The sequence below is a fragment of the Durio zibethinus genome, chromosome 20 (genome assembly GCF_047325235.1).
Source record: "Durio zibethinus cultivar Kanyao isolate XHJ-2024 chromosome 20, ASM4732523v1, whole genome shotgun sequence".
NCBI classification, from domain to species: Eukaryota; Viridiplantae; Streptophyta; class Magnoliopsida; order Malvales; family Malvaceae; genus Durio; species Durio zibethinus.
The window spans coordinates 3822897-3836588 of record NC_143181.1 but is presented as its reverse complement, the minus strand read 5'-3'; the positions used below and the strand labels follow the sequence as shown (position 1 = coordinate 3836588).

The 13692-nt window shown below is 36.5% G+C and overlaps 1 protein-coding gene and 1 pseudogene across 6 annotated transcripts; one reads left to right on the top strand and one right to left on the bottom strand.

The window, feature by feature from the left end:
• The first annotated feature begins 204 nt into the window (after positions 1-204).
• On the top strand, positions 205-4423 carry LOC111315527 (geranylgeranyl transferase type-2 subunit alpha 1-like; annotated as a pseudogene). The gene is made up of 8 exons (XR_016330672.1): positions 205-569; positions 689-851; positions 1103-1256; positions 1363-1473; positions 1853-2641; positions 2741-2917; positions 3383-3566; positions 3913-4423. The product of XR_016330672.1 is annotated as a geranylgeranyl transferase type-2 subunit alpha 1-like (transcript).
• Positions 4424-4749: 326 nt separating this feature from the next.
• On the bottom strand, positions 4750-13444 carry LOC111315525 (serine/threonine-protein kinase CTR1-like). Of its 5 annotated transcripts, XR_016330671.1 has the most exons (17): positions 13292-13444; positions 12070-13045; positions 11542-11840; positions 11305-11449; positions 9561-9676; positions 9059-9267; positions 8551-8973; positions 8353-8393; positions 7563-7631; positions 6977-7077; positions 6802-6886; positions 6619-6717; positions 6466-6534; positions 6123-6178; positions 5898-6029; positions 5590-5684; positions 4750-5158 (listed from the first exon to the last, which is right to left on the bottom strand). XR_016330671.1 is itself a non-coding variant. In XM_022917338.2 (16 exons), exons 2-16 carry the CDS (start codon positions 12937-12939, stop codon positions 5062-5064), a joined length of 2850 nt encoding a protein of 949 aa, XP_022773073.2. In that variant the 5' UTR covers positions 12940-13045; positions 13148-13444; the 3' UTR covers positions 4750-5061. The 5 variants fall into 5 exon arrangements, 3 of the variants coding, with proteins under 3 accessions (XP_022773073.2, XP_022773074.2, XP_022773072.2); XR_016330670.1 differs by having other exon boundaries at positions 12070-13444; XM_022917338.2 differs by lacking the exon at positions 6123-6178 and having other exon boundaries at positions 13148-13444.
• Between the last annotated feature and the right edge of the window lie 248 nt (positions 13445-13692).

The following is a 13692-nucleotide window of genomic DNA, read 5'->3' as shown; positions in this document are numbered from 1 at the left end:
TGGATCGGGTTTGCAGAGTGCCAACCCACTTTAGGTGGCCCAGACCATCTCTTTTGGTCCATGTGATATGGGAATTCTGGATGGGCTTCGACCCACGTCGACTGTCCAAAAGCTTGCCGCTAAAATATGATTGAATTCAATTTCAATTAGATTCGATAATGGTCATTATGTCGTTTAAAAATATTATATTCGTATTATATTTTATATAAAAATATATGATATAATTTGCATAGATATATAATATAAAATATTATTTTAAATAATATTATTTTTAATATAATTTTTATATCGTATTAAAATTATCGACTCTAAGCATTTTATATGATTTTCAATATTTGCAATATGTTTTCTATGCCGAGGTGCAAACTAGAAAAACTTGTCTCGACGCTTCTCCTCTACAACGAAGAAAAGCGCAGAAGCAACCCAAAAACAGAGGAAACAAAAGCAAAAAAAATGCACGGTCGGTCCTGGAAAGCAGCCAAACCAGAAGACGAAGCAGCTTCTGCTGCCAAAGCCCAGAAGCTACGCGCTCTTCAAACTCAATTCTTCTCATATGACCACAATAAAATGTACTTTTTTTGCTTTTTTAGTTTTTAATAATCTTTTTTTTTTTTTGCACTTTCTCTGGTCTAAATAGTATGATTTTTATTGTTTTTTTTTTTCAAATTTTGATAAAAAAATTGGTCAGTTACACTAAGGAGGCTGTTGAAGTCAGTGCCAAGCTTCTTGAGATCAATCCTGAATCCTACACCGCCTGGAACTATAGAAAACTCGCTGTTGAGTACTATCTGAGTCAACCCGACTCTAATCCTGACTCAGTCAAGTCCATTCTCGATGACGAGCTCAGAACGGTGCGCCACTTATTTACTGGAAATTTTTTATTTTTGCTGCACTATTTCAGTTTATTTAATATGATTTTTCCTTTTTTTTTTTTAAATTACGAGTTTTTGACTTTAGATTAGTGAGTATCCGAATGATACTTGAGTTTTATAAAAGCTATTTTGCTTTGTTTTTTTGTAATTCTGTTTCTTTCTTTATATGTAAGAATAGAAAGAGAGCTTTTTTCTTTGTTGGAATGTATTGGTTGAATGAATTTGTGTAGGTAGAGAGTGCATTGAGGCAAAATTTTAGGTCTTATGGAGCGTGGCATCATCGTAAATGGGTTTTAAGCAAGGGTCATTCATCGATTGATCACGAGCTGAGTTGTTGGACAAGTTCCGGAAGGCTGATTCTCGTAATTTTCAGGCATGGAATTAAATTACTTTGGCTTTTTGGTTGTTATTGTTGGTGTATAGAGGTGTGGATGATTCTTATTTTTGTTCCATTCATGTTTCTTGGTATTGTTTTCTTTTTTGTTTTTCTTCCCAGATTTGTTGCAGAGTTGATGAACAGACCAGAACAGGATGAATTGAAGTATACAGAGGATATGATTTATACGAATTTTAGCAACTACTCGGCATGGCATGATCGCAGGTAAAACTGTTTCTTTAACTATGAGGTCCAGGTTTTCTTTGGTGCTCTAATTATGTATATAGGAAATGAATACCAATTCTTTGTTCGATAAAATAAATTAATTATTTTGCTAGTTGATTGTCAATGTTTGCCATGGTGAAGTTGCTTTATATTGAGGTATAGTAGTAGTGACAAAGTCTATTAAGTTCTAGCAATTCTGTATAATTTCCTTTGTTGACATGGTATTTGTTGTCAGACTTAGGCTCTAATTGGTTTATCCTTTTTTTTTCTTGTATTTATGAATCTTCATTCAAAATAGCATGTTAATTATTGGTATATAATGTTTCTCCATGCTGAATATGTCTGCTGATTACATATACTGTATGAATAATTTTTGCAGTGTATTATTGTCCACTTTACTTGAGAAAAAGGCTAAAGGATTTCTCTCCAAAGAGAACGTCTTCCCAGAGGAGTATGAATTTATACACCAAGCTATATTTACAGAGCCCGATGATCAAAGTGGATGGTTTTATCATCTCTGGCTTCTAGAACAAACAGTTAAATCTGACTCTCCTCTCCTTATTTCTTCTTGGCCTGGTCATGGTTCTGATGTCCTGCTGGTAGATAGGTGCCATAATGTTTCTGCTCTTTCTGCATTCACAACTTTACAGTCTGATTCTGGGTCATTTCCAATTGTTCTTTATTTCAATCAATCTGTTGAGGGTGTAAGCTCATCTACAATTACTGTTGAATCTGGATTTTATAAAAGTGAAGATCTTGTTTGGAAACCACTTTCAGCAAGAAACTCACAAACTGCACAAGTTTGGGTTGCACATTTAAAATTTCCACCGTCAGAGCTTCATTTTTCAGTGGAAGTTAGTGTTGGACATTCTAAGGGAATCACTTCAACAAGAGGACTTCAATGTAGCTATCCTTCAATGTTTTCATTTAAAGTATATGTACAGCCTATCGAAAGAGATTCCTCTCGAGGTTCAGTTGCAGAAAGTATTTTATGGAGAGAAGAAAATTTTAAGCTCTAGGATGCACAATCTGAGGAATCAATTCCTATTGTCTCTTTTGATCAACAAATTATCAAGAATGATCCTGAACCAACTACATCTAACCGGCATGCGGAGGCTTTAGCTAAAGAGATTGAATGCTTCTGTGAATTGTTATCATTGATGGACTGGTATAACTGGCTAACTTAACCGGTACCTTATTAAACTTTTAGGAATCCACATCGTTAATATGACGCCTCTTCTTTTTCTTTTTCTTCCTTTTTTTGTAGTAAAATGGAAAGCTTACACTCGCAAGATTGTTGATGGCTTATGATGCAATGTCATTTTCATGTGCTAACAAACTGGTTCATTCAAAAGTTCTTGAACTGTATAGTGATTTGATGAAGTTGGATCTGTCACATAACCAGTACTACAAGGATGAACATAGCTTAGTCTTACTACAGCGGGTGAGTACATTCTTTTCTCGGTGTCACCAAAGGCATCACCATTTAAGCTTTAGTTTTGGATTGTTATTGTTTCTGAGGTTTTGTATAAGTAGCCAGATGCTTTATATAACTTTTATAGTATTTGTTTTACTTGTTAGGTTAATTTATCTAGGTGTTCTTGATGTTAGATTAGTCCAATGAACTGTCACTTGTCCATGAGGGGAAACAAGTGGAACAGAAAATAAGCCTGAGGAACTGTTCAATGTATGTTTGTTTGAATTAGTAGTTTCTGGAGAAAAAACTTTCCCTTGATAGCTGAAGTTAGGTATTAGAAAGTTTCTCTGCATGTTTAGTCCTCTAGTTGTTACAATTTTTTGACCCCCAGTAATGATTAGATGTAAGTTTTCACTCTTGTTCAAACTTTTGGTATAGATTGTTAGATTTACATGGAGGCTAACAGAAAACCTTTATTTATGTATTCTGTAGGTGACTTCTAGTAGGGAGTCTTTGCTGAAACACTGCTTTCAGAATACAGAATCAGTTTCATCGACTATTTGCAATCCTATCTACCGACTGAATAATTTATCGCTATCACGAATGGGAGCTTTTGAGAAATTACTATGGGTCCAAATATCAGATCTCAGCCACGATAAACTACAATCAATTGAAGGTATAGTATGCACACTATTGTTCGAAGTATGTCAAATTGGAGGCTGTTCAATAAGTTCCTTATACTTGAGCTGCCCTTAGTGTTTCTTATAAATTCTTTCACTTCGTACCATTTTATTCTTAAAATTACAAAAACCATGAATTCTTGTGAATGTAAACTATGCATGATGCTCCTTGTTTGGGCCTTTTTTTTCCCTTCATATTTGTAGTTTGCAATGTGACTAATTTTGACCTTACTAGAGTTGTATGTACTGATTTGGAGTAGAACTTTTCAATTTTGTTTACATATAATCCTTTTAACAATTTATACTTAACTGAATGTGTTATTTTCATTAATTTAACGGTAGGACTGGAAGCTATGCAGCTTCTCTCTTGCTTGAGTTTGAAAAACAATATACTGAGAAGTACTGCTCTGGATCCTTTGAGAAAGCTGAAGTCATTAAGAGTATTGGATATTTCATACAACCAGATTGGTGAACATTCTATTGACACAACAAGGTACTTGTGCTCTTCTCCTTTGTCTCATTTAGTTGGAAGCAAATGGAACAAGAATGAAACTGTGATCGGTGATGTTGCTCTTATTAACTATTGGGAGGCTTTTTTTATTTTTAAGAGTTGAACTTGAAGCAATTAGATATTGTGGGGAATGCAATTGCTGATGAAAAATTTAAGTCAATTCTGTTCAAGGTTATGCCTACACTCAAGCGACTGGATGGTGAATTATTGGGTTAATCTTCAATTTTTTTTTCTTGGTAACCACTCTACATCTGATATAAACTTTAGTCCCCATACATCCCATATTTTTGGAGTGATATGAGAATTTTTTTATAGTAACATGAGAATTTCTTGAAGAAGATGTTATAGTGTTAAAAGGTGTTGACCAATTGTACCTGTATATGGTTTAGGTTATTGGCTGTCTGGTGCAACCAAAAACAAAGAAAGAAAAATCCTTACTTTTTAGTTTTTACAGTTTTTAAGCTGTTGTTATGCTTAAATGGGTTTCTCACGTCTAAGCATTCCCCTCAATTCATCTTACCATTTTTGCAGCGTGCAAAGTTAATTTGTTACTTAATGCAGGATCCGGCTAGGCCTGAATCGGGGATGGTATTGCAGAGGGTTATCTGGCATGGATGAGATTGATCGAGTAAATGCTATCAAAAATGAAACAGACATGGTCGAAGGCGTAGGAAAACATTTCAAATACACTTTCAAAATGAAACATAGCTTAATGTGGGAAGGCAGCCCCATTGAAAACCTATATAAACACAGCAAGTCAGCTACCGCTGTGCTATAATTTATTTTTTTTGGCCTCGATTTTTAATGGGATTAACTGCCTTCCGAATTGGTCAGATAACATCTACAGCTGCCTAGAGCCATTTTCTGTTGGTGGAATAAGGTTACGCAGCCAAGCTGCTATAGTTAATTCAATCTTCAAAATCAGCTCAGGTTATTCAAACTATTTCACAATTACGAATGGCTTCAGCTGATGGACATCATTACTGCTTTCCCATCTGCATCAACTGCAATGGAGACTTGACCAAGTTCTTTAGCGCTTCTACTATGTTAGCAAAAGATGGCCGTTCAGCGGGATTGCTGAAAACAATAAAAAGCAACCATTATCAGGAAAAGAAAACATGCAACTAATGTAAAGGAAAAGAGTGCAATAAGCAATTGCTAGTATTCTCAGTACGACTTTAGCAATCCGAGAAATGCTTAGCACAGGCGTCAACAATGGCACTTCTAAGATACCATGAAAATAATTGTTTAGTGAAACTCAATCTTCATTTTCCAATTTTGTTTTATTTTATATCAACCTGCATCCAATTACAGTAACCTGTCCCTTTGTTTTGCCAGAACTACAGTAACCTGTTAAGGAAACATCTAAAGCAAGCTGGTTGCATGACCTACCCAAACCCGGCTGCGATATGCCCTCCATGGCAATCTTTTCTTTTCTAAGGCTAATGCATACACATAAGAGGTATATCGAAGGGCAGTGAATAAATGATAGGACTAAGCATACTCACTCAGCCCAACATGATTCCATAAGGGAAGCCAACTTTGGGGAGGTATTAGGAGGAATGGCGAGCCTTCTGTTCTGGTAAGCTACAGCACCAACCACCTAAAATGTTTATGCACCACCATTAGACACAAAGAAGAGGGGTTAAGGGGAAAAGTAAAAATAGACATGCAAAATTGGAAAATGTACTTGATGACCTTTAGCTGCAATTAACTCACAACAACAATAATATTGACATTTATGATTACACAGGTAAGAAGACATACAAGAAAAGAAGAACCAGAACCGAAAATCGGGGAAACTAAATATATCCACCTGGGCAGGACTGAGTCCACTCCAAGGTTGTTGCATGGTCACAAGCTCCCACAGGATTACTCCAAAACTGTAAACATCAGATTTCTCATTTGAAGGTTCTCCACGGAGGAATTCCGGAGCCATCCACTCAGGCTGAAAGTAAAAACAAGATATTTACTTGCTCATTGATGCAGTAGAAAGAAAATTTTCGACCCACAAGAGATTGACAGCAATATCTGACTTTACATGGAAACATAGGATCCAAGTCCGCAATCATGGTACCTATCCATCATTGGAAAGAACTGGACAGGGACAAGTTTTTATGATAATGAATATGATTGTTGTCTTTTAAAATAGAATATTAAGTCATGATTTGAAATCAACTCACAACTCATATAGCAAACCAACAACAGCTGCAGCACTGTATATTTGGTATTGCATTTGGCAACAATTGGTGACTGCTACTCATATTAAATAAAATATTTAAAGTTTTCGAAATAATTAAATTTAAAAGCGAGCTCAATGACCACCTATTGTGTGTGCACGTGTTTGTTTGTCTCTTTGCAAGAGAAGCTTATGCGGTACTTACTGTTCCCGCAACAGATTTTGATGATATAAAAGTGTCTGCTTTGAATCTGGACAATCCAAAATCACACACCTATGCACGACATTAGAAGATGAAGTCATTGATTTGAAATGAGCAATAGAGAATTTCTCAAAATGAAAAGCTTTTTTATTATACCTTAATTGTCCAATTCTTATCAACCAACAGATTGGGTGATTTAAGGTCCCAGTGAACTATGGAAGGATTAAGGCAATGAAGATAGTTGATCCCTTTGGCCTGCTTCCAATATAGAACATGAATTTTGTGCTAACAGCAAGAAACATTAATAGATAAAATGTGTGAGTAAACAATAGTACAAACCACATCCAATGCCATGCGTAATCGCCTCCTTTGATCAAGTGTTTCCTCAGCAGCTGGCCTATGGATGAGGCGGTATAAACTACCCCTATTTGACAAGAACCAGGTCTTAGCTATACAAATTGTTTGCACAAACAAACATCAGTTCATTATCATAGTATGAAATAAGCTTATTTACCTTGGTAGATACTCTGTCACAATTGACAGATTAGGTTGCTTTGTAACAGCACCCATGAAGAGGACCACGTTTGGATGTCGAACACGTTTCATTATAGCAACCTAAAAAATGCATAAGAACTTAAGCTATGGTTGTATCAAATGACTATAATCATCTCACTAAAGAACTTTTGCAAAAAATAGGAGTAATTAACATGAGAACTTGGCCATGTATAAGAATACACAACTTGCCACATGCTCCTTTAGAAATGTATCACAAGGAACGAGCTTTTCAAACACAAATATTTATAACTTGAGATGTAATTTTAACCATAAAGCTCCACATGCAGGGAAAAGAACCACCAAAATGAAAAATAAAATGCAAAAGGAATATTAAGATTTTTTTTTTTGGGGGGTGGGGGGGGTGGGGGAGGGAGAAGCGTGCATTAGAACACAGAAATGGAGGTCCCAGAAGAGGAAAAGGGATGGGTATATCAAACCAAATATAGAACGTGGATGCATTGAGAAAGTGGAACCTGCCAAAAATAAAAATGTAATGCTAACACAATCTGGATAATAACATTTTTTAGGTAATATCAAACACAAACCTCTCTTAAAAACTCCTTCAACTGATCATCATGAAAATCTTGAATAGTCAATACTTTGACTGCAACATCCTGCATTGGAACAGCAATTGTTGATTTGCTTAAGGCAACAAAACATTGCTAAAAAAAAAAGAAAGAAAAATACCCCCAAAATAAGCTGATAATGTAGCCAAACAAAGAAATAAACAAATGAAGACCAATTCCTCTCCATTCCTGAGACTGATGTCCATACCAATTATTTCAAGATAGTATGGTCTATTATGTAAAAAAAAAACTTCATGTACATCATTTACACGTCTGCAGCAGCACTAGTGTGTCATATATCAACTAGCTATTGGGTGCCTTAGGCACAATCTCCATAAGTTCATTTATCATTTTATTCCAGTATCAGTTGAAGACCTTTAGCCTCTTTTATTTAACAGAATTTAAGTTCATGAGGTTAACTGGATTCCTTCAGGCATGGTTCGAATCTGCAGTTATAGAAAATGATTGACGAAGTGTATTGGACCCTCGTCAATTAGGACAAATAAAAGACATCAAGATATTCACCAAGCTTAATTGGCAAGACGTAGCAAAAAATGCATAAGAGTACTGCATTCTACATCAGATTAGGACAACTAAAAGATATCAAGATATTCACCAAGCTTAGTTGGCAAACGATAGCAAAATATGCATAAGAGTACTGCATTCTACATCAGAATATTTAAGTAAGTGAAAAAATAGATATCAGAATCACTCACCATCCATGAAAAGGAACACCAATGATTTTCATTTGCAATAAAAAAATACTAACCGATCCATGCCACTCAGCACGATGAACTGTTCCAAATGAGCCTGGAAAATAAATTTGATACAAAAATGTTAGTACTCACTTCAAAAGTATCTACAGAATAGGCCCAACTTTTAAAATTCTCAAAAAGAAAGAGGGGGGGGGGGGGGGGGGGAGAGGAAGAATAAGTTATATCCAATTAAGAAGAATTAAGAGAAGTACCAGCACCAACGCGCTCCTTAACATGCAATTCATCCCATGAGATCTCAAGCCAATCCATTGCAAGAGAAGGTTCAAGATTTAGATATCTTGGGATGGTTATAGCAAAGAATCTGCTGTGAGTATCAAGTTCAGCCCCTATCTCCTCCAGATCTGACTGACTAGGCAAGTTAACTTTCAATTGCTTCACACTTTTTACCACTGAGCATCCAGATACAACAATCTCTTTTCTAAGAGTTTGCTCTATAGCGACTTTGTCTCCCCGGAGCCTGGAATTTTTATGCATTGTTTCTCCAGTTGCAGTTTCAAAAGGCATCAAAGATGATTCCTCTCCAAATGAATCTTGATTGATTGGTGCATAAGCTAATGTCTTTTGATTTTCAAGCAAGCCATTGTCCTTCATCTGTTGAGATTTCTCGGTGCCACCTGCAGGAGATTGATATACATTGTTTGATTTGGTTTTAAAAAGTTCGATCTATTTTGCAGAATTTGTGTCCAAAACATCACATACCAGAATGTAGAGAATTCTCAAAAAAAGAACATGAATTCTGTGAGTCTACAATCTGACAATATGATGCATTATCCATATAAGGTTGTTGAAATTCTTTTAGATGAGAAATTTGGAATGCTGAAGGCATTGAAGAAAGGAATCCTCCATTGATAGAGGAATCAGGACCATGGATATTTCCTGGCTCCCCGACTAGATCAACTACATATTCCCTGTTATAGAATGTAATTATCTGAGCAACAAAACATCAAAATAGAAAGAGAAAACTTTTAAGAAAGAACATTTGGAGAGTAAAGGAAACAATTCCTATCCAGGCATAAGAATATCATACAAGAGTATCAAGTCAAAAAGATTTAGACACTCAAACAATATAAAATGGACAAGTTTAAAGAAGAATTGATTTTCTCGATGCAAGTATTCTAAAATGATGACATAAATTGTTCCTATTTGTTAACTTCCAACCTTTTATTAGCAAAAAAGAAAAGCTAAAACTTAAGTACCTTACCTTGATGACTGCCGGTCATCTTCAATTTTGACGAGGCAAGAAGAACGATGATCTGCTGCACAATACTTGCATCCTCGAGCAATCCTACATGGCAAGCCTATATAGTCCGCCAATTTCTGCATATGTAAACAATAGACCATGTTAATGAAGGATCCCAAGACACATGTTCTGCAGTAAACAATGATGATCTCATGATTTATTACATTTGAAGGGTGAACGGGCCTACGTACACAAATACATTCACACATCAATAAATACACAGAAACCAATAAAGTCAAAACACTCATTCTTCATCCGATATCTTGGTCTAGCAGCATAAAGCCATAACGTTAAAAGGATCATGCAGTACATCACTAAATAAATAATAACCAATGTTTTGCAAGTAGATTATTCATAACATCTCCTTTAAATTGAGAAAAAAGGAAAAGATATAAAAATTTGAACAGTTAAGTTGACTAGATAACATCTGGTTTCAGAAAACAGAATTCGCTTTCAATCAAAAAAAAAAAAGTGAAAAAATGTGATTAAGATAAAAGAACTTGGCCTGATCCTCCCCTGAAGACCCATAAGAATCAAATATTTCACAAAAACATTGTCAATTCGCCATGGCAGGCTACAAATACCTCACGGACTGCTATAGTTCTCGAATAAAGAGTATTCATAATGGATGCGAAAGTTCTGGGTGTCACTGATGCTTTTAATTCGGTTGCATACCCATGCCCCCTGTTAAGACATTCATATATGCTTTTCAAAAATTATTGTACTTTAGGACATCACAATCCTTGTTATCAAAACTTATATATAACTAGAGGCATTTTCAATGCTATAATAACTTTTGAAACAATTATACTTCGGATCAAAATGGAAAAAAAAAAAATAAAACCAAGAATCCGCCAATTCAAATCTTCATGTACAAACAAAATATAAATATAAAGAAAAAGCTTTTAATTCCAGAGAGTAATTCTTGCCAAAGAAGAGTCGAAGTAAAAGAAACAAACATATCAAAAGAAAGAAAGGAAAAAAAAAATTAACTTCCTTTCTTAATGTGTTTGACCAAGAGTATACTTAACAAATAGGTACTAAATCATTCTTACGTGGAATGAATCGTTGTAACATTTAAGTAAGTTTCTATCTTGACACAGAATTGGGTTTGTTTCATGGGGTAATTGAGACCACAGATACACAACCCTTTATGATAACTAGGGTTTCTCAAAGAAAATGAATGCCAACCCTCTTCTCCAAACTTCACAAGATCAACCAAGTCACAGTTTGCCCTCCTGCTTTACATCCCAGCACAGATTTAATAGCAGTTTCTTATCTCCGGCTTCAGCTCAAACTACTAGCCTAATTAAACTTTTTTATGAATATTTTCAAACAATGGATCCACATTGAAGTCATTGCCACAACGCCACACCAAAACAATGAATATCTTTTCATCTAAAAAGAATAAAATACTAGAGGTTCTATCCAAGATTTAGACTTCCAACCACTTCCTAAAGGAAAATAACATCCAGTGGTTCACAACTATCTGTAAGGACCAGTAAGGGCTGGTCAAATCTAGACTTTAATTTTTCCCATCAAACTTTCTTCTTATAGTTTGTACCAATAAAAGATCAGATCGCTAAACAACCTCTTAACCTTTTTCATGCTTTTTTTGGGGTGTGTGTGTGGGTTGGTCATAGGTGTAGTGAGAATTTGTGCTGAGGAGATAAAGCACTAATAAAAAAAGCCATTCTTTTGGCACCTTAAACAGAATTGCACGATGCCTGCAAAGTCCCATGGTTAGACTGCCAATGGGAAGCACAATGCACTTCTGAAAATCCCTCAACCTCCTAACGACCAATTTCCAGCGTTTGTGAAGATCCCCTTGCTCCACTGGAAAAGTTCCCCTAAATATAAAAACAATTCAAACAAAGTGAAAACTAGACACAACCAGTGAAAAAGAAATGAATCATCAGGGAAAAAATAAATACAAACCTACCCCATGTAAATAGCAACAAGCTTTCCAAGCTTCTCGACCAAAACTAAGGTATTTTCTGAAGCACAATATAACTCCTGTGCTTTATCTTCAAGCTCTTTGAGGCGCATATCGCCGCGTCTATCAACAAGAACAACCTCCATAGATGTCTCGCTGGGTTCAATTTCTTTAAGAGACATCAAAGTTGGTAAGCGTCTTCCTTCTTCAAACTCATTACACATTACCCATAGATATGGATTCATCCCAAGAATATTATAGAAACCATCTGAGATCTTATCACTATATGATAAACACCCACTAACCTGCAAATTAAATATACAGTTATATACACCCATCAGACTAACATAAATATATTAAAAGAGTAAAAAAAACTTTTAAAGAAAATTGATTTTGTATTGCACATGAAGAGTTATTGTGTGTTATCGATTGCGCTTTTGGAGATAATCTTCTATAGTTTCGTAAACTTTGAATAAGAACACATATTTGCAAAAGAAGTGAAAATAATTTCACGAGAGAATTATGAGAAAATACCCATAGACGATAAGAAACAGTTTCTGCATCGGCGACATCTGGTCCACAATACGCTTGTAAAAGCAAGTGTTCACTGAGGAGACTTGCTTGAGAAGTAAGTCTTCTAGCCAGCATAACCTGTAAATTATAACTCTCCCTTGACTCGATGAACGAGAACCTATCTTTACTCTCTTCTGCCTTCAGTTCCTCGACTTCCCCTGTCCCCGGCACAGGCGTCGACGACGACTCCTTGTTCCATGTATCTTTAACATCACTCGACAAGTTGCCATCCAATGTCGTTCCGTGAAGCAAACTCACTGCATAAATATTACCACTTGAGAACCTCGGCAGTGACACGTCGAGCTCAAAGCTGCGGTCAACGATACGGTCATTAATGACGGTGGTGGTTTCCGGAGGAGGAAGGGGCGTCGGTGTCTGCGGCGGAGCAGGTTCCGGAGGTAATAACAACTCGCGATCTTCATCATGATCAGTACTGGAAGAAAGATGTCGAGAGGGCAGTTTCACGTGACTTGATCTGTTAGTAGTAGATTTTTTCTCGATAAACCAATCGCGGAAAGCGGCGAGCTGTTGCCTTTTGGTGTGAAGCTTTTCGTCAGTAAAAAGATTCGATAGGGGAGAGTTGTTGCTGTTGTTAGTCTTAGCAGCTGGGTTCGTAAAGTCTTTTGGAGCTGTCCTTGTTATTGACTTCCTGCGGTCATTTCCAGCAGTAACGTTGGAGGCGCTTGTTGTTGCTGTGGTTCCCTCCGCTGTTGCTGTAGCTGATATTTCCTTGGCGATTTTTTTCTCGTGATCCAATAGTTGCTTGGAAGATGCATCGAACCCACGATTGGGAAATTGCCTAGGGAAGAAGTAAGTTGTTCGGTGAGGCATTTTCACACGGGCCTCACGAGATCACTCTCTCTTTCACTCTTCTTCCCGTCCCGAACTTGTCAAGCTCTCTCCCCCAAAACTACTCGCTCATACCGTACAAGTACTCCTGCAAATCAAAGAAACCCCAAGAACCCAGAAGCAAGCTCTTAAAAAAACGAAGATATATTAGTGAATGAACGAAACAAAAACGCTAGATCGAAAAGCTCACGTGCGGTTGGTTTGGCTTTTAATATTGGTATAACCGAAGGAAAACTAAGGTTACGAATGGTTATGGAAGCGAACGAAGGAAGAGAGAAAGAGCAAAATGAGAGAAAGATTGAGACTAACGAGCGCGGGATGCGTGAATGCGTACCTTATGTAACGAAAGCAAGCACACGTAAAAATGAGAAGGAAAGCGGTAACGACACGTAGAGGAGAAGAGGAGCGGTGCGCATTGCGGTGTAGGATAGCGGAATGCTAGGGGAAAGCCCACTGGTTTTCGTGATTATAAAAGCTGGAGTTGTTTGGGGTAAGGGAGGGGCATCGGCGGATCATATCGTCTGCGGGAAAAAAAATCGAAACTAAATGACGAAAATATCCTTGATTTTGTTTCCAAATGACGAGATTGGACAGGTTTTCGGTAGCTTTGATCAACGGCATGTGACGGTTTTGTTTGATGAAGAAACTTTGGAACGTGTTGATATTTTAGACGGTTTCATTTGTTCTTGTCTTTGCTTTAAAATGCTGACGAACCCTTATTTTGTTTTTCTTTTT

Coding starts and splice junctions, on each gene's coding strand:
- LOC111315525 (XM_022917337.2), bottom strand. CDS start 12,939: ATGCCTCACCGAACAACTTACTTCTTCCCTAGGCAATTTCCCAATCGT. Junction 9,268..9,560: donor GATGACCGGCAGTCATCAAG/GTAAGGTACTTA, acceptor ATTCTATAACAG/GGAATATGTAGTTGATCTAG. Junction 6,535..6,618: donor ATAAGAATTGGACAATTAAG/GTATAATAAAAA, acceptor TGTCGTGCATAG/GTGTGTGATTTTGGATTGTC.